Source organism: Chenopodium quinoa, unplaced genomic scaffold, assembly GCF_001683475.1.
Source record: "Chenopodium quinoa cultivar QQ74 unplaced genomic scaffold, ASM168347v1, whole genome shotgun sequence".
NCBI classification, from domain to species: domain Eukaryota; kingdom Viridiplantae; phylum Streptophyta; class Magnoliopsida; order Caryophyllales; family Amaranthaceae; genus Chenopodium; species Chenopodium quinoa.
Window position 1 is genome coordinate 512378 of NW_018742558.1, and position 27154 is coordinate 539531.

Sequence of the window (27154 nt, forward strand, 5' to 3'; positions counted from 1 at the left end):
CATTATGCGTTTAAGGTGTCTTTAACACCGAGGTAGATTGAAAAGGGTTCACCATTTAAGATTATGTGGTCACTAATTATTCAAGAATTAAATTGGTATGTTTGATTGCTTGAATGATCTTAATGATTGGTTTGTTATGGTTTGTGAGTCATCACCAAGTCTAAAAATATGTAACAACGTAAAATGAGAGAGATTACACACCAAAACTCTTGGAACATATATATCTCGAGTATGAACATATGGGGGGAGTTATGCGACATTATATTTGACCATAACTTCGACTGGAAGTACAGGACGCTGTATATTCCTTTTTATTTATGCACAGGAATTCACCACTTACGAGTGGTTCTTTTATACTAGCACGGTTAGCTCCTGTGTTAGTACCCCTTTATTGGGGTAGGTTAGGGGAAAACCCGTTTGATGCGTAATCAAGCAAAATAAATAAATTAGGTATTTGTTGAATGATCATGTTGTATGATGTATGCTTGTAAACATGTGCAGCAAGGTAAGTTGTGTGATGGTAGGATGAAAGCATGTTAGTTTGTTTTAACTACACCTATGTACTCAGCTTTGCTGATTGTGTGTTCGTGTGTTTGTTTGACCTTGTCTTGACCTTGGCGCTACGACAACCCATTTCTAATGGCGAGTAGTGGGGGACAAGTAAAGAGGAGTTTTTCAGGTGATAAAGCATCATGATGGGCATGACTGAAGAGTGGATCATGTTTAGTTTCCATAAGAATATAATGTGTTTTAATGCTTTGAATATTATTTATTTTATTATGTTCGTGAGACTAACACAAAGGTTTTCAAGTATTTGATTGAATTTAATAAGGGCCTACAATGGTTCCAAGTTGTAGGTTGACTTCATTGGACTATGGTTTGACTTTAATTTCTTTTGGTTTAATTTTTAAGTTGACTTGTTTTGAATGGTTTTAAAGACAGTCTTCTGTTGTGCGTCTTTGATAATTGTCTTAGTTATTTTCACGGCGGCGGTAATGTCTTAGATTTTCCTATTTTATATTTTAAAAAGGGCAAAACATGTATTTCAAAGGAAAGAATCTTTTAGATGTTACAATGATTTCCTATTTGGTTATTTTTTGGGTAATCAAATGAGATGCAAAGATCGCAAAATCACTTTGACAATCGAGCTAAAATCTTTTTCAAATATCTAATCTCATCTCATCCTATCGCTTTCCTATTTTGTTTGTTTTTCTTATCTACTTCCTACATACTACCATTTAATTAAAGATTTTAAAACTATATTAATAATATACAACTTTAATTTACGCAAAATATTTGATTAAATTCATGCATCACACGAGCACTAATCTAGTTATATTAAATAAATCCCTTATATATCTCTCTTCTCTTTAAAGCATAAGTAATCACATACATGGTTTCCATTTTCACTTAACCTTGGATTATTGTAGCTAGAGTAATTGAGTAGTAGAACTCAAGAAAACAAAACGAGTATATACGTTCAAGTTCGAACAAAAAAAACTCATATGGTCAACAGTCAATAGTCATATTATATTTGAAATTTATAAGGTACTCTTGGAAGCTTGCATATTATTGTCATGGACGAAAGACGAGAAGCACTTGTGAATGGGTTGGGCTTTAATGCCTGACAGGCTAAAGTCGTATCACCTAATCAAAAGTAATTCCTAAATCCTCTAACTAATGCAGATTGGAAAGTAGGGTCGAATCCACAGGGAAACTGGTCTTTCTATTCCTAATTAGTTATTATAATCCAGATTATTAAGTAACCAAAATACTGTAATCAAAGGATAACTAAACTACTAAGAATAAAAGTGGGAAAGAATAAAAATAGGAAGAAAATCAATGAATAAAAGACCTAGGGCATAGGTTCACCAATAAATAACATTCCAGGGTAAAACATAACAATCAATCATCAATACATCAATTAACCAGATCATAAAGGGCTTTCACTACGTGTTACAATCACAGAGTTAATTTACCGGCATTAAATCTCATCGATCTCTCGAATCTCGACTTAACCATTTATAAATTAATCCGCCTATTGAAACTAGACCTAAACATCAATTCTCATCTCTCGAATCACGAATCAATATTGTCAAACTCATGCATAAAAGATCAGGCCTAATCTAGTCACAGAGCATTAAATCAATCAATAGGAAATTAATCTAGAATTGACAATCAACAACAATAAATTACCCCTTCATATTATTTATGGATCCCCACAAACCCTAGAAAGAAAACTACTCACACATAATTAAATCTAAACTAATCAAAGCAATAAAACAAGACATGATCGAAGGAATAAAATAAATAACTGAGATTAAGAGAAAAGAAATCGTTACCAAAGTAATCGGAATTAAGAGTTGAGTAAAGGACAAAGTATAAAGTGTAGAGAGAGAAAATAAGCTAAGTAGAGAGAGAAAGTCTAAGAGAAAGAATTACAAAATTAAAGAGAGAATAAGGAAGTGTAAAAAAGAATACTAAACCTGCTTAACGGAAAAGTATTTATATTAAGCAAGAATCCTAAACTAAAACAAACTTAACGAAGCTAAAAAAACTCCAAATGTTGACACGCGCCCGATCGGGCGAGGCACCGCCCGATCGAGCCCGCCTTTTTGCTATCAAGTGCATCTCTCGCGCCCGGCCGGACGCGACTTTGGGCGTCGGCTGCTACTACAATTACTCCGCCCCGCCCGGTCGGGCGCGCCTTCGGACGGGAGCTCTCTTGGCCGGGCAAGGCCACTTGGGGCACAATGGACTCCTCGTTTGGGCTCGTAATTCCGGCCCAAACCAAATATCCTCCTTGGGTCTTGAATACTCAGTCCAATTGCCTCGGAATCTCAAATACCGAGCCCTTAATCACCGGTTCGATGGCTCTAACCGGCCTTGGGCTATGAAGGATGGTTGTGCATCTCCAATGCTCGTAGTTGCTCCCAGGAAAATGCTTTGAAAGTGCAATTTCCTACAAAACTCAACCAAAACTACGAAAACACTAGAAAACACCAATTTGTAATTAAAGTGGCTCTAAGGAGCCAAAAACACTACTAATTATGACCAAGAGACGAGGGTAAAATACTATATAAAATGGACATATCAATGCCAGAGGTAAAAGAAGAGAGATGAGGAATGGGTTGGGCTTTATTTTGGGAGAATAGTTACCAAATGAATTGTTACCCCAATTGTGCACCATGGTGCACCTAGAACATTTAATAAAAAAAATTGAACATTTTACAAAAAAATGAACATTTAGTAAAAACAATATGATAATGTCACAAAAATTGAACATAAACATGCGATTTTTATGCTCATACTTTATAAAGAAATGTTCATTTTGTATACAGTAAATGCTCAGTTTATATATTACAAACTATTGAATTATTATGAGTCAGACAAACTTCTTTCAAAATTTGTCTGACTCGTAATGATTCAAAATTTGCGATTGTTCCGTTTTTTTTACTAAATGTTCAAAATTTGTTATTTTCATTTTTTTTTGCTAAATGTTCAAAAATATAGGCATGGTGCATTGCGATTATTCAAAATTTTTTTACGAAACGTTCAAAATTTACGATGTTCAAATATTTTTACTAAATGTTCAAAATTCGCAATTGTTCAGATTTTTTAACTAAATGTTCAAAATTTTCGATGTTCAAATTTTGCAATTGTTCAGATTTATTTACTAAATGTTCAATAATATAGGCGTAGTGCACCTATTTTTATAAGCACCATGGTGCATCTTAAAATTTGCGCTCTAGAGTTGTCTGAGTAATATATTATCCTCATAGTATAGGGAACTATACAAATTAACCCATTCCACGTAACTAGGTTAAAGTCTAATCTAACTCTAATAATTTTTTAGGCCCCGTTCTCTTCACCTTATTTTTGCTAAACTAAAATTATTTTTACTAAATTTCTATTATATCACTTCTTTAAAATTATTGATTTTATTGAAATGAAATTAATTTTATTAAACTTATTTTTACTGAATACACGCATTATTTTTGTAAGGTGTAGTGCATAGGGCCTTACACCACATTTTCCTCAATCTTCACGAGCCCTAGGGTGAAGAGAACACTTCCTAGTCCGACATGCTCACAAGAGTCACAACCATAATACTACTCCGTATTTCATTGTGATATTGTTTTCCGGCTTGTAACAATTAACTTAACTTATGCCAAACATAACAGAATTACAGCAAACTCATAACATTAGATCTCGCTCTCCCATAAACTTGTAACATTAAGTTTCCACTTTTGCTTTCCAAACACTGATCAACCAGATATGGAGTATTACGAAAACGATATTATGTATTTCGTATATTGGCTTTACAATCTGATAATTTGAACATTTCTGCCAAAAGAAATTGACAACAAAATTAATCTACTAGTCCTCTATTACAAGCTAAAAATTAGTACGATGATATATGTATATACAAGTCATTTGCAGGGTTACATGTGATGTGGACTATCTTTAATAAACACTTCCATATCCACTATGGAGCACAATTAAAAAAAAAAAAAAAAAAAAAAATGATAGCTCAATCTTTACAAGCTTACCCAACATCTCTAAGAGATTGAGCAATGGCTATCGAGGTAGATGATTCTTCAGCAATCGCATAAGAGAGGCACTACCCGTGGTTCTTTTATGGTCATCTTCAACCAGCTTTCGTCCACCTCTACCTCCCTGCAAAGGCAGCCATACTTATTAGTTATTACATAGGACCGACAAGTTGTTCATGATTCAGTAAAGATAAGGGCACATTTAGATTTAAAACAATAACAATATAACATAAGCAACAGCATTTTGGAAATTTTCAAGGCATGGCATGCACCTCTGATACTGCTGGAGCTAGATGCTAGTCTAAATGTCTAATATAATTATTTATGATTTCATCTCACCCACCTTACAACTGTACTTTTAAAAATTTTCAAGAAGACCGGGAAATTGGTAGCATTATGGAAACTCAACTGTTCAAGGACTCAAGGAGCATGGGAGCACAAGCACAAAGAACTTATTTGAAGTCAAAACTTTGACTAACAATGCAATATGGCAGGTTAAATAGAGACTAATACAGTGTTTAGATGAGTAATTTGAAAATGGAATGGAGAAAGAGAACGGAAGGGAAATGGAGGGATGCATCATCCTTCTTCTGTGGACAATCCAAAACCCCAATTCTAAATTTGAAAAGATTCAGAAAGATTCCTTCCCTTCTACTTCCCTCCCCTCCCCTCTTCCCTCCCCTCTCCCCTCCCCTTCCATTTACTACTGATATCCAAAAACAATGTAAACGGAGCACAACTCACGACAATATCGGAACAGAATTATCTGAGACTACCATACAAAAGCTTTCATGAACAACAACCTAGCATATATTCTCCAAGTAAATCATCATATATGGTTTAAGGCAACCGGACAAGCTTTCTGACAGAGAGGACATGACTTCTTGAAATCTCAAACATTGACTTAACTTTATGTTGACTCACAGGGCATCTATTATGTTTGAAATTGTAAACATCGTTGGGCTTTTAGTATTTTCTGTTGATTATGATGAATCTTTAACTCATCGAACATCTCTGAGCACTAAGGTAAGGAGCTGAGGCCACAAGCCACATAAATTTGCAACAAGTATCTCATGGAATTTGCAATGAAAATAATTACAAGATGCAAGACAGCATTACAAGCCACAATGAGACATCCTATTCCTACTCTAAGCATTTCAGTGTGCGATTCAGAAAATTATTTAACGGGAAAAAAAAATAATACCTTGAGCTTTTCAATCTCATCTGTAACATCTACGCTGCTAGCATCCCTCAACAATAATGATGAAGCTGGCATAAGACGCCTAATGATCACATATCATCACCAAGAAGGTAAAAAAAAATAAGAAAGAGCGATATTGGCAAACAAGATAGGAAAGGAACAAATGAAATATCAAATAATGTTTACATGAAGGCGAAATAATGATGAAATATGTCAAGTTGTTTACCTTTTAGGCCTTGCAGCTTTTGAAGATTTTGAATGAGAAGCTTCCTTCGTTTCCAGCTCAGAGTTAAAATTGCTGCCCGGAACACTTGCCACATTTTCCTACAAAAGAAGAGGAACAATGACTAAATGACATGGTATCTTTTACAGAATGCACAAGTATTATTCCAGATCTACTCCACTTATGGGATTAAGGCTTTGATTGATTGGCAAGTATTATTCCAGGTTTTTACAAAAAGAAGCGTTGTTTACCTTATCCTTCTCAATTTTTGTGTCACAGCCACAACTTTCACCTTGATCTATCAGATCCAAGACATGTGACCTTGACAGACAAGCAGCAGCATCTGAAGAAATTAAACAGATATTTACAATTATTTATTTGAACAAGGGTTGCAGCTCATTCTACAATTATTACAGCAATATATTGATATATAAGAGAAGTAACCACACCTGTTGATTTATTATCGCATTCCTTCCTTTGATCCTTCTCGTGATGATCACTTATGCTCGTGTCATGGGATATTTCACATTCCATCAGTGAAATCTGTACCTTAAGCAAAACGGGAAAACACCAAACAGCTGATTGAGATCATTGAAGTAATACAAATTGGAGCGTCAAATATTGACCATTAGATACATACCTGATAACTTTGTGGCAAAGACATTTTTAGATCAGGAGAAGACAAGTTAGCTTTGTAAGAGGGCCTTGTCAAGATGACATCAGGATTAATACTCTCATCAACTGAAAGATAACCTTTTGGCCCTGAAGGCAAATCTCCAATGTAAATCTAGACAAGACAAAATCATAGCTAATTACCAACTGATGTGGATAAACTCACCTATTGCTATATTATTTTCTAAATTAAAAGAATGATTAGTACTGTATCCTGAAATATGTAAAACAAAGAGATGAGGGCTGTCGAAAGAAAAGGGGAAACAAAACACCTACAACCAGAATCAATTGTAAAACAAGTCCAAACCTTTGAAACATTAATGGATCCAGACCCTTGGCTTTCTTTTATTGATCCAGACCGAATTTCCTTATCCTGATTAGAATTTCCAGGTGGTCTTCCCTCAAAATCAGTACACTGACACCCTGCTTCTGGTGATAAAGGGTCACCAACTTCACCTTCAAAATGTACATCTTTTTCCCAGGATAAATTCTTAGATTTGCATTCAGAATTAGAGTACTCATGTTTTTCTTCTGGCATTGTCACCCCCTCTAGTTCATAGTCATGGACAGTAGTACATTTTTCCCCTGATGTATGCAAGATTGTAATTTCCTTGCATTCAAGATTTGCAAGCTCTGCAAGCCCTTTTATGTCTGCAGAAACTACTTTTACAGTATCTGACAATTCTTCCTCACTGAATCTGGATTCCAAATTAGGGCCTCCAATAGAATAACTAGCCACACCAGGGCCTTGATTTTGATATGAACGTTGAGACTTTAGATCGAGCAGTTCTTTTTCAATCGCGAGATATTTAGCATCTCCGATCCTGAGATTCTCTTTCAGAATATCAATATCTTTTTCCATGGTCTGTTTCCAATAAATACAAATGCAAGAGGGGTTAAGGCCACATGAAAGCATTACAAGCAAACTACTAATAAAAAGTGTTAAAGTAAGCATCTTAACCTTGACTCTCTCCTTATACTGCTTCAACACAGACCACAGAGCCTTGGCAAATCCTTGCATGACATAGTACTGCCTATATATGTTTGAATTAGCAGAGTCAACCTTGGGAAGTAAATTCTCATCCACTCTTTGTAAAGGTCTTTTGTTTCCATAAGAGTTGTCTAAAGTTTTAAGTTCTGAAATTGATAGAGTGGCTTCAGTGCAGAACAATGCAGAGAGAGAGAGAGAGCTCAATAAAATATCAAATATGGGATAATGGGAGCATGCATTCTCACTGACCTTCTTTGGGGGAGTCCTCTAAATCTCTATGAGTCGTCTCGGCATCATTCTACAAAAGGGTTAAAAAGACATTAAAAAGTAAGGCAAGATTATGTTCAATCAAGATAAACCTATGGAGACCAAGACATCAAGCATCAAGAGTACATATTGAGCAATGCAATCAGAAAGTTGAGTTAATGCACGTCTTCATCTGTCAAATAATTTCGTGCTACAGGATTTTGAATCAAGAAAATCTGAAGTCAAGATTTGAAGCTGGACAACCACGATAAACGAGTAAAGAATAATGATGATGGCGATGGACGACGATGATTTTACACATATTTATAGTCTAAAAGCTGCTTAAATTGAACAAATGACTTATATGACTCAAATGAGAAACATAAAGACTTCAATCATTGTTCTGTATGATCAAAGAAGTAGTGACAATAATAAACAGCAATAATAGCAGTATCAAACGTAAATAAGGACATCTATAGGTTCAAAGATAACCTTCAGGCAGAATACCTCCTTACTACATGTGTGAATTTTGATTTACCAGAACTAGTTTAGTCGTCCATCCACTTTTAGACTACACAATATTTATTTTGACTAACTTGTGAATACTGTATTTTCACTTACTAATTTAAACAAGGCAGAAGTCAACTTAAAGATGCACCCATAATTCAGCAGTTCTTTTGCCTTGTGACTAAGTTCATGAGCACACATTTATTCTTTGTTTTGGAGAATATAATGAATTGATAAATAGAAACAATTCACAAAAGGCTCTCCACATTTAGCAATATGTAGAGCATACAGATATAAGCGCAACCAACATTCAGAACAAATTTCCATACCCTGCAAACAGCAGATTCAGTCCTAGTCAACTTTGTTCTTTTCTTCTGCTCATTGCCAATAGTCTGATGGCGCTTCTTATTGCGGGGTAAATATGAAGTTTCTTCCACGTCACAGAACCTTAAGAGAATAATAGGGAGAGAGAGATTTAGACCATAAATTAAAAATACCATGTAATGATGCATTAAGTGCAAATAAAATTATTAATGCTTACTTAATTTGCATATATGGTGAAGCCTGTCTAAGGAGAAAGGATGTATCAAAGTAATCTTCTTCCCCGGGTCGTACTGTCAAAATCTGGAAATAATCAAGATCAGCCAAATGTTACTTGAATCAAGTAGTATAGCTGTTGATCTGGTATTAGACTGTAACAATATCAATTTAACGTTTTTGATTCGCAATCAGCCTTTTTTTTAACAAACTCTCAAGGGATAAAGGAGAACATGAATATAGACATTGGACATTGAGATGACATACCAAAGCCATACGCTTCCGGCCTTCCATATAATCTCGTAAATACCTAGTCAGCTTTTAAAAATCAAAGAAAGGTTAGTATTCTATCACATAGTCACATAGAACACAGAGAGTCTAGAACAAAAATATACGGAGTACAAACAATTTGAATACTGTCCTTTCCCGGAGATAATTCTCATTTATCATTCACAAACTGATGATTTGTGAATATCTAGATACTCACTTTATAAAAGCAGAAATATACAGTTAAAGCTGATTTAAAAGTGTGCAACTATATCTTATAAAAAAAAAAAGTGTGTAACTATAATAAAGCAAAAGGTTGTAAAAATGAGAGTTACCAATGAGCTCTGGAAGTGTTTCTGCATAGGTTTCTTGGGATTCTTCTGATGCTCCAATAATGACTAGCAAACATGATAGAAGTGCAAAATCACCAAGCATAAGAATGACAATACCCACAGAATAAATGTAATACTTCAATAGAATCTTCTTGCAGATATACAGAAAAAGATAACAAAGGCTACTAGTAGCTTAAGTGTTAATTTGTTAATAATTGGTCAATGTGCAGGGGAAGATATGTGGAATATTAAAGAAAGTAAGAAACCACAAAGAATGCAAGCAAAAAGTTCAGACAACATACTCGAAGGCACAGCCCAAATACCATTGATGTGTTGTTGATAAAATTACTTTCAAGTAGCCTTCCACCCTGCAAAAGGATAGAGTACACTATCAACACAGAATTAACCACATTAATGAGCATTATTGCATAAAGCATCTTTACAGTTTTGTTACAGCAGTTTTTTTTTTATCATAAATAAAGACTTTTGCAACTTACATTGATATAGTATGTATGCACTGCTGTTTTTTTAGTCTCTACCAGAGAATCCAAGACCCACTTCAACATAAACTATAAAAATTTGGTAGGCATTTCTATGCCAAAGGCCAAAATACACTTTGACACATATGCCGAAGTACAAAATAGAATAATTCTAGCCTTGTCATGACTTTCGCTTGGCTTATATCTTAGGTCAATATATATTTATTATGATATGTTGTTGTCAACTCAATAATAGTAGTCAAGAAACAAGGATCTTGCATACAAAGAAACATCAGCACAGTACTCTAACATCAGGCATACACAACAAAATAAGAAATCACTATTACAACAAAGATACAAGTCACGTTGAATAATATTCAGTGTAAAGTAATTCATCAAGGCACACACAAAAAATTACTGCTTTGGCAATAACGTTTTGAGCAAATAAACAACACAATATTCTCTTGTCATTTATAGTTTTTATAATGTGCTCCAAAATACAGTAGCTCACCTTATTTCCAGTTTTCTTCTCTCTTTCAGCACCAGCAAGATCAACAAAAGTCAATACAGCTTCATTAGGCATAGATTCACTCCTCCCCACAGTCTCATCAACAGTACAGCGAATGTTAATTATGCATTGTGAGCGGCTACAATATAGTGAACATACATATGAGCAACAGAGATGGGTACAAGAACTCCAAAGCCAAGGCTAGCCAAACAATTCCCAAAACTAGTGACGTTATTTTCACCAACCTGGATTGACTGTTAGAGTTTGTCATTGCAGTGACACGTTTTGATTTTGCATGGTTTAATAGATATTCTGCTTGTGCAACGTCTTTGATTAAAACCTGTTTAAGTACATAAACCATTTAAATGCATCAAAGAAGACAAAAGAGTCATATAATTCAGCACCGCGTGAATGGATTACTAAAACAGACAATTTACCTCTTTAAGGCCTTTAACAGCAGATTGTTGCAAGTAGATATCAGATCCATCTGGAGACAAATCTGACAACTTTTCACCCTTTCCTTTCTCAGAATAAATTTCAAAAATGGATAAATAAAATGACCTGCATAGAACCACAGGAAAAAAACCAATAAGCCCTCCTCTATCTATTCATAATGACACAAGATAACTGAAAAGATCCTGAAAATTTTATCCTCCAGATTGCTTCCATGATAAGTGACAGATATACCTACAAATGATGAAAAAATTAAACAAAATCAACAAATGAGATTTCCAGCTGTCACCATATAGTTAAGGTTCTACATCATCATAATATAACTGAAATATTAGCCTAACCAATAGAAAATGTACATAGTAATAAGAGCAAAGCTAGGATTTTGTGACTGGACCAAGATACTTACATGTTGCAACCAAAAAAAAAAAAAAAGAAAAAAAGAAAAAGGTTTCAAGAATATCAGTCAGTCCCCTTATCCTAAAGCTTATGATATTCATATCTAAAAACTTAATTGAGTAATCACATCAATAATGGAATAAAAGTCTAGAAAAAAAGTTTCGCTATTTTATTACTCCGTAATAGAAGAAAACAATTAAAATCATTATTTCCAATTTCTTCCTGTAAGTAAGGTGGAATTCGGTTATAAATAAACTGGAAAAAACACGGCATGAAAGCATCAATTAGCCTACCCAAGTGTAGACACCTAAAAATGTCTCCCCAAAACTAAATCCGATGATGAACAATCTTTCACCGCCATTATTAGTCGGGTTGAATATTTGATCTTGGAGTACTTAAATCCATATTCAGTCCCAATACATTTCATAAACTAACCTAATTCTTAGCCCATTTTCCCAAACCATTACTTATTTTCTTCTTTTCGTGTTCACATCACAAAACCGAGCTAATCTGATTTCGTGGTGTAGACACCTAAAAATGTCTCCCAAACACCAAACCCGATGATGAACAACCTTTCACCGCCTTCAACAAGCTTGATCATCAAATCATTCTTTCTCCCTCTTTAGCCTAAACACTAGCCTCCCTATTTTTCCATTATTCTTCCCTTAAGCACTCCAAGGAATCCATACAATACTCGAAGTACTACACTTAAACCAAGGCATGAAAGGTATAATTGACTGAGGGTTTGGACCAAATCAAATCTACATTTATTTAATTTAATTTCTATTTGATTTATATTTTTTTATTGAAGTTACTAACAATTTATTCATGATGTAGCAATTTAAAGGAACGCGCGGAATGTGAGTGATTAATTAATTTAATTACTCTTATTTTATTTTAATATTGCTAGTATCATGATTAGGTGTATTTATATTCGATTTGACTAACGTTATTATTGTTAAATTGCTTCCAATATTAATGTTTATTCTATTGTTGTTATGATCACCATATTGCATGTTTAAAGAGAATATTTGATTGAAAATCACGCCTAATAAGATAATTTGGACGACCGGTTTAAGTTCTTTTCTAATCTTATTGTTTAATCAAGTGATCACTAATATTTTAGAATTATACGTTGCATTAATATTCAACCAATTTAGCATAATAATAGATTGGAGCGAATTGAATATTTTGTTTGTATGCCTTAGAGATCGCAGAAATCACTTTTCACCATAAGAATCGAGTAGAGGACATTACGGCCAAATATGACTCCATGACTCACTTCGTACCATCATCTCTGATCCTCCTTTCGTGGTTCCGAACCATATGGAGTTAGTAATCTCATAGATTATGAATGGGGTGTTACCTTCACGGGTCAATCGTTGTTGCCTTCGTTGTCCCTTAATTGTGGTTGCCTTAAATGATCAGTGAACGGTTTACAAGTTCCTTAAAAACTTGTTGGCGGCTCCCTACTTTCCTTGTCCCTAATCGTTTGTCAATTCCCACTTCTTATGAGTGTCAAACATATTCACAACATGCTTAACGTAGGCGCAATTCGAGCGAAGCCTAAATGTGGCTATATAATTTTGATCCAAATATTATTTGGTTCGATAGCCCGTGAACTTGAAATAAGCTTTCCAACGGTATATCATAAGCCCAATTCCGATTTAAAATGAAGAAGATGTGAGCAAAACACTAAACTCGGCCCAAAACTAACACCCTTTCACTAAAAATGGCCATATCTTAAAATCTACAAAAGATTTTGATCTTATTCCAAGTGGGTTGGAAAGTAGACTTGATAGGTTTTCCAACGATATATTATATGCTTTATTCCAAGTTACGGATCAAAAGTAATCATAGTTTTAAAAACGCGTAAAAATTGGAATTACCGCGCAACACCTTAAACACCGCGTCACGGTACAAGCTGACGTGTCACGGTGCCTTGTACCGTGACACGGTACTCTTCACCATTTCACGGTGCTTTCCCGTGTCTATTCCGCGTTTTTCTCACGCGGTAAAATGAATTTGGACACATTTTTTGGCAGAATTGTACACCGTGACACGATGCAGTGTGCTGTAGCGTGCCAGAGTGGACAGCACCGTGTCACGGTGCCCAACTAGGTTTTTTCCACGGCTCGTATCTCTTCTATGGTTCCATGCATTCCCCTATTCGTTTCCTCTATAAATACTCTCTCATTTCTGTAGTTTGGGGCACCAAAATTCATTCTCTTTCTCCCTACACCAAATCATTTTCTCTTCCTCTCTTATACATCAAAACCTTTTCTCTTCTCTCTCTTGCTTAAACCTAATTTCTAGCCTTCCTTAATCTTCCACTATACTTCCCTTAAGCACTCCAAAGAGTCCATACAACACCCGAGGTTCCGTCCTTAAACCAAGGCGTGAAAAGTACAATTGACTGAGGGTTTGGACCAAATCAACTCTACTTTTTATTTAATTTTATTTCCATTTTATTTATATTTTTATTTAAGTTACCAACAATTTATTCATGATGTAGCAATTCAAGGAAATGTGTAAAATGGGTAATTAATCACTTTTTTTTTTTTTTTTTGGAAAAGGGTAATTAATCACTTAATTACTCTTATTATTATTATTATTCTTGTTGCTAGTATCATGATTAGGGTTATTGTTATTTGATTTGACTAACGTTATTATTGTTAAATTGTTTCCATATTAATGTTTATTTTATTATATTTTTATGATCACCATATTACATGTTAAAGGGAATATGTAATTGAAAATCACGATTAATAAGATATTTGAACAACCGGTTTAGGTTCCTTCTTAATCTTGTTATTTAATTAAGTGATCATAAATACTTTAGAATTATATGTTGCATTAATATTCAACAAATTTAGCATAATAATAGTTTGGATTAAATTGAATCTTTATTTGCATGCCTTAGAGATCGCAGGAATCACTTTTCACTATAAGAATCGAGTAGAGGCCAATACGGGCGAATGTGACTCCAGGACTCACTTCGTACCATCATCCCCGATCCTCCTTTCGTGGTTCCGAACCATATGGAGTTAGTAATTCCATGGATTGTAAATGAGGTGTAACCTTCACAGGTCAATCGTTGTTGCCTATGGTTGTCCCTAATCGTATATCTCAATTCCCACTTTCTATGAGTGTCAAGCATATTCACACATGTTTAACGTATAGGCGCGCTTCCAACGACGCCTATACCAAGCGACTTAATTGAGGGAGAGTCAAGCCTCATACAATTTCATTTGATATCTAATTAATAGTAGAGAAAGTAAACAGAAGGTAGTCATCCTTTTTCTTTGTTAGGTAAATTATAGGTAGTATTAATTTTAATAGTTTACTACCCCCAACCCCCCCCCCCAAAAAAAAAAAAAAAAAAAAAAAAAACACACACACACACACACAACGAAAGGTCAATTGACCAGATTGGTAAATAAAAATGACCTTTAGCGACAATTTGGTAAAAAAATGACTCCGGCGACAATTTGGTAAAAAAAGTTTACCCTACGTGACAATTTGGTAAATAAAATTATCCCAGGCGACATTTAACCCAAAAATACAAAAATTTCCGACAAATTACTCACGAATACTTAATTTAGTTCGTTTTCGTATTTTTTTTTTTATCAACCTTTTTATGGAATAACAATTTCAAGAAAAAAAGCATGCTAAGTATCTGTGAGAAAATTAAGGAACTAATAGGAGGAGAGAAATATAAGGAGGGTAATAGGGACGATTACCTTTTGTATAGTTTTTAATTTGCTAATTAAAAGAAACAATATTAGTGATTGTTAGAGAAACAATCTGAATCATTGTTTAATTAGCATTATATTCATTATAAATATGCAGAATCACAATGTAGAAATAGATTTTAAAAAAATTATTCATTTTTATTCACGTCAAAAGTTTTAGCATTAAGAAAGTTTTTTTCTTATATTTATTATTTCCTTCATAGTGGTTATTTGTCTATCACATATATTGTTTATCTTTGTGAGGTATCGATTTCATATTATCTAGTAGAAGTCACATTTCCGCTGCGAGAGCTCTAACAATTGGTATCAGAGCCGACGTCAAAATCTTAAGTGATAAAATTTTTGATTTTTTGAAATTAATTATAATGGCATCTACTAGTGGAACGGTTAAAGTTGGGAAATATGAAATCGAAAAATTCAATGGTAAAAATGATTTTTTCTATTGGAGGATGCAAATGAAAAATTTGCTTGTATCACAAAAGTTGCATAAGACATTGGCGGGAAAAGAACAAAAACCCGCGGACATGAAGGATGAGGATTGGGAAGAGTTAGATCTTGAAGCACGAGCAGCTATAATCTTATGCCTTGAGAGGGACATTGCATTCTTGGTAAATGAAGAAGCAACAGCCGCTAGAGTGTGGACAAAGATAGAGACTAATTTTATGACAAAAACTCTAACAAATAGGATCTACTTAAAATCCAAATTGTATACATGCAAGATGGATGAAGGCACCTCAATCCGGGAGTATATTAATAAGTTTGATAGGATTATATCAGACTTGAAGGATATTGACGTGAAGGTAGATGAGGAAGACCAAGCACTCATGTTATTGCTTTCATTACCGAAATCCTATGAAAATCTTGTTCAAACATTGATGCTTGTGGGTGATACTCTAACCATGGATGAAACTAGAACATCGCTTTTAGCGGATGACCTTCGAAAGGTTGCTACAAGCGGAATGATGTCCGGTAATGGAAGAGAACACAACGAACAAGCTCAGGGATTGTTTGCAAAAAGATGAAGGACTAATGAAAGAGGGCGAAGCAAGGGAGGAAAGTTTAGATCAAAATCTAGACCTCTTGCGGAAAGACCGTGTTTTAAATGTGGCGAGCTTGGTCATTTTAAAGCTAATTGCCCTAAGAGGGTAATAATCAAGAAGAACAACAACGACAACTCTAGAGGAAAACAACATGAAAAACAAGAAGCTAGTTTTGTCTCAAATGACGAGGATGATTATTGTTACTCGATTTCAGAACAATGCAATGAGATATCCGGTAAATGGATGCTTAATTCAGGTGCATCACACCATATGTGCCCAAACAGGAAGTGGTTTACAACTTACCAGAGTTTGGATGGTGGTACTATTTTGATGGGAAATGATCATGCTTGTAAGACTGTCGGGTTAGGTACTATCCGAGTCAAGATGCATGATGGAACAATAATAACCTTAAAGGATGTGAGATATATTCCAGATTTGCGGAAGAACCTTATACCTCTTGGTTTATTAGAGAAAAATGGTTGCAAAATAGTCTTGGAGAATGGAATTTTAAAAGTTGTTCGTGGTTCCTTGATAGTGATGTAGGGAATTCGTCACGGTAATCTTTATCCTCTTTTGGGGATAACCATTACAGGTGATTTAGCAGTTGGAATTGGTGGAAGTAAAGACCAAACAGAATGCACGAGAATATGGCACATGCGCCTTGGGCATATGTCGGAAAAGGGTCTATCATTACTTAATGGACAAGGTTTGTTGAAGAACATGAAGAAGCCACAAATGGAATTTTGTGAGCATTATGTGTATGGAAAAGCACACAGGGTGAAGTTCTCTACAAGCAAGCACAAGAACAGAGGATTAATAGACTATGTGCATACAGATGTTTGGGGTCCGGCTAAAGTTTCTTCCAAAGGTGGTTCCAGGTATTTTGTTACATTTGTTGACGATCATTCTTGATATGCTTGGGTTTATTTTCTTAAGCATAAGAATAAGGTATTTGTCATTTTCAAGCGGTGGAGAGCAATGGTTGAGAACAGAACAGGTCGAAAGCTTAAAAGTGTACGGTCTGATAATGGTACCGAACACACAGAAGGAGCTTTCAAGGAGTTTTGTGATCATGAAGGCATTGTGAGACACTAGACGGTCAAAGACACACCACAACATAATGGAGTCGCGGAAAGACTGAATCGTACACTACTTGAGAAGGCAAGGTGCATGCGCTCTAATTCTGGATTATGCAAAGAATGGTGGGCGGAGTCGGTTGCTACAGCTTGTTATATAGTAAATCGATCCCCACATTCTTATTTAGATGGTGACACGCCTTATAGGGTGTGGTCAGGGGAACATGCAGATTACACGAGACTAAGAGTCTTTGGGTGCACGGCTTATTGTCATGTTAAGGATAATAAGCTTGACGAAAGAGCCAAGAAAGCAATCTTTTGGGGTATCCAAAAGGGATTCAAGGATATCGTCTTTGGAGTGTAGAAGATTCTAAATTTGTAATTAGCAGAGATGTGACCTTTGATGAAAGATCTATGGTAGCTTTATCGAAAGCTATGGTGCCTGATGATGGTGATGTTGGAATGACCATAAATACTCAAGTGGTGGAGATAGAATCTAAAAACCAACAAGATTCTAGTCATGTACAGGTGGAGCATCCTGGTGTTTCTCAAAATGAGGAAGAGGATGATAAGGATCATGAGGAGATTCAGCAGGAAAATGCACATGTACTACAACAGCAGCGGTAGAATTCTTTGGCATCCACTAAGCCAAAGAGAAATTATAAATTAGTTCAAAAGTTTGGGTCAGTTAAAACCTCTTAGGCATTACAGGCAGGTAAAGTTGGTAGAATATGCACTCTCAGTGGAGGATGATGAGCCGGTCACCTTCAAACAAGCTGTCAAAGACAAGGATAGCGAGAGTTGGTTGGTTGCTATGGAAGAAGAGATGCAATCTCTTCATAAAAACAAGACATGGGAGGTAGTCCCATTGCCCGTGGGAAAGACTGCTATTGGTTGTAAGTGGGTGTATAAAAGAAAAGAGGATCCTTCCAAGTTAGATAAAATAAGGTATAAGGCCAGGTTAGTGGCCAAGGGATTTGCACAGAAAGAAGGTGTTGATTACAATGAGATATTTTCTCCAGTGGTAAAGCATACTTCTATTCGGGTGCTATTGAGTCTTGTAGCTCATGGAGATCTTGAGCTGGAACAACTCGATGTGAAGACGACCTTCTTACACGGTGACTTGGATGAGGAAATCTGTATGTATCAACCTGAGGGATTTAAGGTTGAGGGTAAAGAGAATCAGGTATGTCGCTTGAGGAAATCACTTTATGGATTAAAACCATCTCCTCGACAATGGTATAAGCGATTTGATTCTTTTATGTTAAAACAAGGTTTTTCCAGAAGTAATTACGATTGTTGTGTATACATTCGCAAACTTCGTGGAGGTGATTATATTTATCTCCTATTGTATGTAGACGACATGCTTATTGCTTCAAAAAGCAAGGTGAAGATAGATAGGTTAAAAACTCAACTCGGTGAAGAGTTCGAGACTAAAGACTTGGGTGCTGCAAATAAAATACTAGGTATGGAGATTAAAAGAGAGAGATCAAGCCGAAAATTGTTCTTGAGCCAAAAAGGCTATATTGAGCAGGTTATTGATAGGTTTGGAATGAAAGTTGCTAAGTCAGTGGTGACTCCATTGGCTCCACATTATAGACTCTCTGGTAAACAATCTCCCACTACAGCGGAAGATAAGGCATACATGGATAATGTACCTTATGCTAGTGCAGTTGGTAGCTTAATGTACGCAATGGTGTGTACACGTCCAGACATTTCATAAGCAATTAGTGTTGTTAGTATGTTCATGGCGAACCCAGGTAAAGCACATTGGGAAGCAGTGAAATGGATTTTACGGTTCTTGAAAGGTACCACTGACAAAGGTTTATGCTTTGGTGGAGATACATGTCAAATAAGTGGCTTTGTTGACTCGGATTATGCTGGTGATTTAGATAGAAGACGATCTACTACTGGTTATGTGTTTAAAATACATGGTGCTCCAGGCGATCAATGTTACAGGCTACAGTGGCTCTATCTACGACGGAAGCCGAGTATATGACAATGGCAGAAGGAGTTAAGGAAGCTTTATGGTTGTGGGGACTTCTAGATGATTTGGGGTTGAAGCAGGATTGTGTGAATCTGAATTGTGATAGCCAAAGTGCTATTCATTTGGCCCGAAACCAGGTTCATCATGCTCGTACCAAACATATAAATGTAAGGTATCATTTTGTACGAGATGTCATAGAGGAAGTTAGTATTTCTCTTATGAAGGTGCATACAAATGAAAACCCTGCAGACATGTTGACCAAAGTTGTCTCAGGAAGTAAGTTCTAACATTGTTTGGAATTGCTCAACATTGTTTCATGTTAGTTACTACATGAAGAAATAAATGGAACTACGATTGGTTTGATCCCGGTCGAGGGTACGTAGGCAGTCATTGTAAAATGGTGCAACCGGATACGACCTACGCAATTTGTTCGTCCAATATTTGAATGTTTTTCAAATTATGAACGAGGTGGAGAATTATGAGAAAATTAAGGAACTAATAAGAGGAGAGAAATATAAGGAGGGTAATAGGGACGATTACCTTTTGTTTAGTTTTTAATTTGCTAATTAAAAGAAACAATATTAGTGATTGTTAGAGAAACAATCTGAATCATTGTTTAATTAGCATTATATTCATTATAAATATGCAGAATCACAATGTAGAAATAAATTTTAAAAAAAATTATTCATTTTTATTCACGTCAAAAGTTTTAGCATTAAGAAAGTTTTTTTCTTATATTTATTATTTCCTTCATAGTGGTTATTTGTCTATCCCATATATTGTTTATCTTTGTGAGGTATCGGTTTCATATTATCTAGTAGAAGTCACAATTCCGCTGCGAGAGCTCTAACAGTATCAATTTTCACTTAATGTTCATACCACCTATAAACGAAATGTTTTTGAAAGGGTTGCAAATAAATTGGTATCGGAATTTAGCAAAATAAAAAGGAGATGACATATTAATTCAAAATTTTAAAAGGGGAAAATAAATTTAAAACACAAAAACAAATTAAAATGTAATTAGGATTTTTAAAGAGTTTGTCGGAAAAAATTAGATTTTTTGGTCTAAATGTCGCCGGAGTTTATTGTTTTTACCAAATTGTCGCATTTGGTTAACTTTTTTTTACCAAGGAGTACGTTTTTTTACCAAATTGTCACTAGGGGTCTTTTTTATTTACCAATCTGGTCAATTGACGCACAACGAAGCTAGCATAATTGCAAAATCACTCCGATTATATGTGACAATTCCCCCAAACCTTAAGGCCAAGCCACTTTATAGTCTATCTATTCTCAAATTATCATTACACAACGCAGAACATGACAAGCATATATATTCAAAACAGTACCTAGAGAAGTAGAATGATTCTATTTAAACTTATTGTACTCGTTTTCCCACAATTTCATAACACTAATACATTTCCTCATTGTGAAGCACGTGTTTTTAGTTTGTTACAAGTTGTAACTACCCGTTGCCAGCTCAGCATAATTAGTTAGATGCTTTTAGTGCTTAAGTCAGTTGTAATAAATACAGAGCAAATATATAAGCTACTGTATTATTCTTTACATTGAATATATTCAATATTTTTTCTCTCATTCTATTTTTCCTCCTTTCATCTTTGTAATGAAGCTACTACTCTCTGCCATGAATGGAGTTCAATAAAAGCTTCCTTATTTTTCTGGTTCTTTCTTCAATTTGCAACATGGTATCAGAGCAGTAAGATTGTGATTCTGGTTTGTGCGAAGTTCTTGAGGCGAATTTTTTTTTTGTGAGTTTTTTCTTCTGATTTTTTGGGTTTGATTGATTGCTTCAATATTGTTTCTGTTTCGAAATTGTTTCTGTTTGTCTGAGTTTGATTGTTATTCTGATTAAAACAAATTGTTTCTGGGTTTGTTAGCTGAGTGAATCGATTGAATTAATTGAGGTTGTTGATTCTGAATTTTTTGTGCACACATTGTGTTTGTGTAATTGCTTCTTAAAAATGGCTGGAAATGATAGAGTTCTTTATTTGAATCAAGATCCAACTAGTCCATATTACTTGCATCCTTCTGACTTTACTGGGATGAAGCTTGTTTCTAGTGTTTTTGATGGTAATGGGTATGGTAATAGGAAGAGGTCCATGATCATTGGTTTAACAGCTAAAAATAAGATGGGGTTTGTAGATGGAACATTGTCTAAACCTGCTAGTACTGATGTTGTGACTTTAAGGGCATGGAATAGGTGTAACAGTATGATTATAGTGTGGATTATAGCTGTTTTAGATCCACAGATTGCTGGTAGTATTTTGTTTGTTGACACAGCAAGAGAAATTTGGTTGGATTTGGAAGAAAGATTTAGGCATGCTTCTTCTGCACAGTTGTATGCTACAGCAAGATTTGGCTAATGCTAGTCAAGATGAAGACTCTATTTCTGAGTATTATAACAGGCTTAAGAAGTTGTGGGATGAATTGGATAATCTTTGTCCATTACCTGTATGTTCTTGTTCCAGTTGTACCTGTAATTTGGCACAAAAGTACTTGAAAGTTCAGCAAGATCAGAGGTTGATGGTTTTCTTGATGAAGTTGACTAACAATTATACAAATGTTAGATCAAATATTTTGATGATGCCTGCTTTGCCTACTTTGGCACAAGCTTACAAGATGGTTTTACAAGAAGAGAGGCACAGAGAACTAAGTAATTTGTCTCAGAAGAATGTTGAACCTGTAGCTTTTGCCGCAAAGAGGTTTGATAACAGATATCAGGGCAATCAGTATAATAGAGGAGGTTTTAGTAGAGGTGGAGTTAATAGAGGAGAAGGTTTCCAGCAGAATCAGTCTAATAGAGGAGGTGGAGTGAAAAGGACAATCAATCAGTCTAATAGAGGAGGTGGAGTGAAAAGGACAATCAATTATTTTTGTGATCACTGCAAGATGACTGGCATAGTATGGAAAGGTGTTTTCAGTTGAATGGATTTCCACCTGGTTACAAGGGGCAAACTGGTTATAATCAAGTTCAGAGTAACAAGAGAATCATTCTGGTGGTAGTTTGCTTGAGGTTCCTGTACAATCTGTTGCACCTGATGTTGGTAATTTTACTATGGAAGAGCTCAGTCAGTTCAGAAGTTTTCTCAACACACACACACAGAAGGAAGAGTCAATGAATGAAAATGGTGATGGAAATGCTCTCTTTGCAGGTAACTATTGTATGTTATCATCTGCTTATAGTTCTGGTTGGATTGTGGATAGTGGTGCAAGTGATCATATGTGTTACAATTTGGATTTATTTGATTCATATAGGGTAGTTAATGACTTAAATAATTTCATAACTATTCCTGATGGGTCTAAGGTTCAAGTAACACATGTTGGTATAGTTAAGTTGAGTGAGAATATAGTTCTTGAAAATGTGTTGTTTGTGCCTTGTTTCAAGTTCAATTTGATTTCTATCAGTAAGCTTTGTCAAGATGGGAAATGTAATATGTGTGTTGTTCAGGATCAACACTCTATGACACCTCCACTTGTTCTTGGTAAAGTAGGGAATGGTTTGTATTTTGCTGAAGTTGGTAAAGGAATAAGAATTGGAGCAGCAGCTACAGAATCTTCAGGTACTGCTTGTACTAGTGTTATAGATCAAGCTAAATTGTTACATCTTAGAATGGGTCACTTGCCATTTAGTCCGTTGAATCTGGTGCAAGATAGTGTAGATTGTGGTAGAGTTTCAAGTGATATAATCTGCAGTATTTGTCCTGCTGCTAGGCAACATAGAAATTCTTTTCCTCATAGTAGTATAAAGTCTTCTGCACCATTTGAGCTTTTACACATTGATGTCTGGGTTCCTTATCAGACTATGACTCATAATAAGTGTAATATGTTTTTGACAATAGTTGATGATTTTACAAGGAATGTTTGGGTTCATTTGCCGAATCTAAGTCAGAATCAGTTGATGTTTTGGTTAATTTTGTTAATTATGTTGAGAAACAGTATGATGCTTCTATGAAAATAATAAGGAGTGATAATGCTAAGGAGTTGTGTGAAGGCAAAATTGTGCAGTTGTATACTGCCAAAGGCATTCTACATCAAAGAAGTTGTAGTGACACTCCTCAGCAAAATGGAGTAGTTGAAAGAAAGCATAAACATTTGTTAGAAGTGGGAAGAGCTTTATTTTTTCAGTCAAAGCTTCCTATGAGCTACTGGGGTGAGTGTGTTCAGTGTGCTTCATATCTGATAAATAGGATGCCATCTCAGAGTTTGGGTAATTTAACACCCTATGAAAGGTTACATGGTCATAAACCAAATAACAGTCACTTAAGAGCCTTTGGGTGTTTATGTTTTGTCTCAACACCAAAACAACATAGATCAAAACTGGATTCTAGAGCTGATGCTAGTGTGTTCATTGGTTACTCACCTACTCACAAGGGGTATAAGGTTCTAAACCTGTCCTCTACAAAAATTACAGTGTCAAGAGATGTTGTGTTTCATGAGAAACACTTTCCCTTTCACCTTTCAGAAAATCCAAATCCAAATCCCACACCTTTCTTTCTTCCAGCTCATACACCATTTCCTTCTTTTTTTATGATATTATTCCTGTTGTTTTCATTGAACAAAATGCTCCAGTTGGTGACATAACAAGTTCTGAAGTGACATGCTCTAGACAACTTAATGTTCAATCTACTGTTGTTAATCTTTCTCAAGGTGTTAATACAATTAGACAGTCCACAAGACCAAGAAAAACTCCAGCTTGGATGGATAAATATGTCTGTGGGAATGCAGTTGTTCATACAGCTCACTGGTGTAATTTGGTGGCTTTTACTTCTTATTCTGATAATCACAAAGCTATGATTGCTAAGGTGTTATCTGTCAAAGAGCCTGTGTCTTATAAAGAAGCTGCTGGTGACAAGAACTAGGAAGAGGTTATGATGAAAGAGTTACAAGCTTTGGAACAGAACAAGACTTGGATTCTGGTTGATCTTCCAAAAGGGAAGAAAGTAATAGGGTCAAAATGGGTTTTTAAAGTCAAGCTGAAGAAAGATGGTTCTATTGAAAGGTTTAAAGCCATGTTAGTTGCTAAGGGATATAATCAGAAGTATGGTATTGACTTTGAGGAGACTTTTTCTCCTGTAATCAAGATGGCTTTTGTCAGATGTATTATAGCTTTGGCTGTGCACAAAGGTTGGCAGATTTTCTAGTTGGATGTCAATAATGCATTCCTTCATGGAGAGTTGCATGAAGTGGTGTACATGAAGATGCCTAAGGGAGTGCCAAATCCTAGCAACAAAGTGTGTAAACTGAGAAAATAACTCTATGGTTTGAAACAGGCCAGCAGACAATGATTTGAGAAGCTGGTTTCTGAACTAAAGTTTTTGGGTTATGTTCAATCCAAAGATGATTATTCTTTATTCATCAAACAAATAGCAAATTCAATAGTAATTGTTGCTGTTTATGTTGATGATATAATCTCACAGGAAATGATTTACATCAAGTTAATTTCTTGAAGGCTCATCTGCACAATACTTTCACCATCAAGGACCTTGGAATTCTGAACTACTTCTTGGGGATGGAGATTGGATATGAAGATAATGCAGTCACTATGTCACAAACTAAGTTCACTAGAGAGCTACTTGAAGGATGTGGAATTTCAAGTTTCAAGCTTGTTGTCACTCCATTACCATTTAATCTGAAGTTAGAAGCTAGCAGTGGTGATTTATTGGAAGATCCTTCTCATTACAGGTGCTTAGTGGGAAAGTTAAATTTTTCAACACACACAAGACCTGACTTAGCTTTTACAGTTCAGAACCTAAGTCAGTTTATGCAAGCTCCTAGAAGTTCTCATTTACAGGCTCTGCATCATACATTAAACTATGTTGCTGCAACAATTAGACAGGGCATTCTGTTCAAGGGTGGTTTGGATCTAAAGTTACAGGCCTACAGTGATTCAGACTGGGCAACCTGTATTGATACAAGAAGGTCAATTTCAGGTTATGTGATGATGCTAGGTAACTCTCCTATCAGCTGGAAGTCTAAGAAGCAGCCAACCACTTCTAAGTCTTCATCAGAAGCTGAATACAAGGCTATGGCCTCTGCTGCTTCAGAAGTAACTTGGCTAGTCAGAATTCTTGGTGAACTTGGTGTAAGAGATTTGAAGCCTGTGCAGCTCCACTGTGACAATATGTCAGCCAGCCTTATACATTGCCAGAAACCCAGTATTCCATGAAAGGACTAAGCATATTGACATTGATTGTCATTTCACAAGGGAGAAGGTTCTAGAAGGTCTGCTCCAGCTCACTTATTTACCTTTTACTTCTCAGCTGACATTATGACAAAGATATTGCCTTCAGGTCAGTTTGAAGCCTTGAAGACCAAACTTGGTATGTTTCAGCCATCCCAAGTTTGAGGGGGGGTGTGAAGCACGTGTTGTTAGTTTGTTACAAACTACCCGTTGCTAGCTCAGCATAACTAGTTAGATGCTTTTAGTGCTTGAGTCAGTTGTAATAAATACATAGCAAATATATAAGCTACTGTATTATTCTTTACATTGAATATATTCAATATTTTTTCTCTCATTCTATTTTTCCTCCTTTCATCTTTGTAATGAAGCTACTACTCTCTGCCATTAATGGAGTTCAATAAAAGCTTCCTATATTTTTCTGGTTCTTTCTTCAGTTTGCAACACTCATAACACCATCTAAATATGTTTACATGAATCCATAGCAGTTACCTACAAAAGGGATTATCATAAAAGCACAGAACTACCTTTAATAACATCACACAACAAAGACTTCTAAAGAGCAACATCGAGAAAAAAACGAATTACCATCTCACACAAATACTATATGTAGTACTATTAATTGAACCTCAAAAAGCAAAATGTGAACATAATCACCTCGATATCATGGACGATTTACTGGCTTCAGCATCGAAAATGTGGCGAAGAGCACGAGGAACCAAACCGGGTTGGTTGACAGACCCGAAAACGGTGTGAGTTTTCCCAGAACCACTAGGCCCTAAAGCAGCCAAAAGCCCGCTTTTTTTATTTAGAAACCTCTCAACCATAGGTCTCATGAGCTTATCATACACTTCATCCTACACATATATATAACCACAATTCACTTAAAAAATTATGCGATCAATCGATCAATCACATAAGGAAATCCTAAAAACGAGGGGAAATTCAAACAACAAACCTGAGAAGAATCTGAAGAAAAAACATGCGAAAATCCGTTGTAAACTTCAGACTTCAACCTATTAGAATCGCAAATTGGGGGAATAATCGTAATAGAGTGAGAATCGTCATTGATCGTAAGGCAACTCTTACTGGGTTTTTTCGAAATGGGTTGTTTCGATTTAGAAGGAGCAATTGGAAGGGGGCGAACTCTGAGGAAGACATTGAGAGAATTTGAGGAATCTGGTTGATTTGGGGATGGAATTTTAGGGTTTTGTAAGAGCTGAACATCTATTGATAAGATGTCATCGAGTGGAAAATTGGGGATGTTGAGATTTTTGGAGGAGAGAGAATGAGATGAAGGTGATTTTGCGGCGGTCTTAGAGGCGGAGGGTCTTGCTCTCCGGGGAGGATTCCGGCGGATTGTGACGGTGGTCTGACATTGTTGTGGACTGCTTTCCTCCATTTTTCTCTGCATCTCGCTTTTTTGAGTTGGTGTATCGTTGAGAAATGAGAAAGGGGGGAAGAAACGAAAATTTGAATTCAGAAATCTTTAACGTCACTCAATTGAACTTGGTCTCCTATTTGTGAGTTTACATTTTTATTTATTTATTTTTTTCCTACTTTGATCCAGAGCCGTGATGCCTCCTACCCGAAAAATACCATGACTAGGGTCTGTTCTATTCAAATTATTTTCAGTTCAATTCAGCTCTAATAAATTCAATTCACATCTTAATATTCTTTTCTCATAAAATATTTAGTTCAGTTCAAATTCAATCAATTCAGTAATCAGAAC

The 27154-nt window shown here is 35.6% G+C and overlaps 1 protein-coding gene across 2 annotated transcripts; it reads right to left on the reverse strand.

Annotated features, from left to right (window-relative positions):
- Nucleotides 1–4141: 4141 nt before the first annotated feature.
- LOC110720573 (kinesin-like protein KIN-6) lies at nt 4142–27154 on the reverse strand. Of its 2 annotated transcripts, none has more exons than XM_021899613.1 (19): nt 26381–27154; nt 26080–26279; nt 10957–11080; nt 10765–10859; nt 10523–10658; nt 9835–9900; nt 9536–9598; nt 9201–9251; nt 8938–9020; nt 8726–8843; nt 7893–7941; nt 7614–7789; nt 6960–7517; nt 6621–6767; nt 6430–6523; nt 6232–6323; nt 5984–6081; nt 5761–5839; nt 4142–4680 (listed from the first exon to the last, which is right to left on the reverse strand). In XM_021899613.1, exons 1-19 carry the CDS (start codon nt 26834–26836, stop codon nt 4582–4584), a joined length of 2784 nt encoding a protein of 927 aa, XP_021755305.1. In that variant the 5' UTR covers nt 26837–27154; the 3' UTR covers nt 4142–4581. The 2 variants fall into 2 exon arrangements, with proteins under 2 accessions (XP_021755305.1, XP_021755304.1); XM_021899612.1 differs by having other exon boundaries at nt 4144–4680; nt 6430–6529.